Source organism: Rhincodon typus, chromosome 49, assembly GCF_021869965.1.
Source record: "Rhincodon typus isolate 14 chromosome 49, sRhiTyp1.1, whole genome shotgun sequence".
Lineage (NCBI taxonomy): Eukaryota > Metazoa > Chordata > Chondrichthyes > Orectolobiformes > Rhincodontidae > Rhincodon > Rhincodon typus.
In genome coordinates this window covers 4,113,403-4,115,066 of record NC_063380.1, presented here as the reverse complement: position 1 = coordinate 4,115,066, position 1,664 = coordinate 4,113,403, and the positions used below count along the sequence as shown (strand labels likewise).

Genomic DNA, 1,664 nt, shown 5'->3' with positions numbered 1-1,664 from the left:
TCTTCCAGCCTGTTACACAGGAACAGGAGGCCATTCAGCCCCTCCTCCTCTTCCAGCCTGTTACACAGAAACAGGAGGCCATTCAGCCCCCTCCTCCCTCCTCGAGCCTGTTACACAGGAACAGGAGGCCATTCAGCCCCTCCTCGAGCCTGTTACACAGGAACAGGAGGCCATTCAGCCCCCTCCTCCAGCCTGTTACACAGGAACAGGAGGCCATTCAGCCCCCACCTCCAGCCTGTTACACAGGAACAGGAGGCCATTCAGCCCCTTCCTTCTCCAGCCTGTTACACAGGAACAGGAGGCCATTCAGTCCCTTCCTTGTCCAGTCTGTTACACAGGAACAGGAGGCCATGCAGCCCCTCCTAGAGCCTGTCTGTGATGTGGAGTGAGCTGTTCTGTCTGATGCTGATGGAGTGCGGTCAGTGTTTTTTTCTCTCTCTCTCAACGCTGTCCTTTCTGAAAAGGTGCTGGCTGCTGTTTACAAGGCTCTGAGCGACCACCACATTTACCTTGAAGGAACCCTGCTCAAACCCAACATGGTGACCCCCGGGCACTCCTGCACACAGAAGTATAGCGCTGAGGAAATTGCTATGGCAACAGTGACTGCCCTGAGACGCACAGTACCCGCTGCAGTACCAGGTGAGAGGTAGAGACCCCATACCCCGGACACAGAGATCCCCTTCCCACTCCCAAAGAGACAACCTCCGTCTCACACTTTCACACCCCACATCCAATCAAATCCTGACACTGGTGGCGGGGTGGGGGGAGGTGTGGATAGTTACACTGTCAGGGTGATGTAGAGGGAGCTCTGTACTGTCCCTGTTCCTGGGAGCACTCGATGCTGACACTGGGTATAAAGTGGGGGGGTTACACTGTCAGGGTGATGTAGAGGGAGCTCTGTCCCTGTCCCTGTCCCTTTCCCTGGGAGCACTCAATGCTGACACTGGGTATAAAGTGGGGGGAGTTACACTGTCAGGGTGATGTAGAGGGAGCGCTGTACTGTCCCGGTCCCTGGGAGCGCTCGATGCTGACACTGGGTAGAGCTTGGGGTAGAAGGATATAAAGTAAGGGAGTAGGCTATGCAGTCATGGTGATGTAGGGGGAGCTGTACCTGCTGAACTTCCCTCTGAGGTATTCTCCCTCTTTTTTTGTTTCCAGGTATCACCTTCCTGTCTGGAGGTCAGAGTGAGGAGGAAGCTTCCATCAACCTGAATGCCATCAACAAGTGTCCCCTGCACAAACCATGGGCTCTGACCTTCTCATATGGACGTGCCCTGCAGGCCTCCGCTCTGAAGGCCTGGTCTGGGAAGAAGGAGCAAACCAAAGCAGCTGAGGCAGAGTTTATCAAGCGAGCTCAGGTCAGTCTCACCCTGTCACATTAAGGTGGGGGGGTATGGGATTCTTAAAGCCCACTGTTATCCTGCAAAGGGAGAGGGGCAGCAGGAGGCCATTCAGGCCCTCGATTCTGTTTGGATTAATCATAAAATCGCTACAGTGTGGAAACAGCCCCCTTCGGCCAAACAAGTCCAAACCGACCCTCAGAGCATCCCACCCAGACACATCCCCCTATGACTCACCTAACCTGCACATCCCTGGGCACTACGGGACAATTTCCCATGGCCAACCCACCCTAACCCGCACATCCCTGGGCACTACGGGACAAT

At 55.1% G+C, this 1,664-nt stretch overlaps 1 protein-coding gene across 1 annotated transcript in view; it reads left to right on the top strand.

Annotated features, from left to right (window-relative positions):
• The window catches only part of LOC125488107 (fructose-bisphosphate aldolase C-like), a 2,958-nt gene that overhangs the window by 309 nt on the left and 985 nt on the right, over nucleotides 1–1,664 (top strand). The window contains exons 2-3 of the mRNA XM_048620974.1: nucleotides 465–639; nucleotides 1,159–1,358. Of these exons, the coding sequence (XP_048476931.1) occupies nucleotides 537–639; nucleotides 1,159–1,358 (303 nt within the window). The 5' untranslated portion in view covers nucleotides 465–536. The remainder of the gene's footprint in view (nucleotides 1–464; nucleotides 640–1,158; nucleotides 1,359–1,664) is intronic.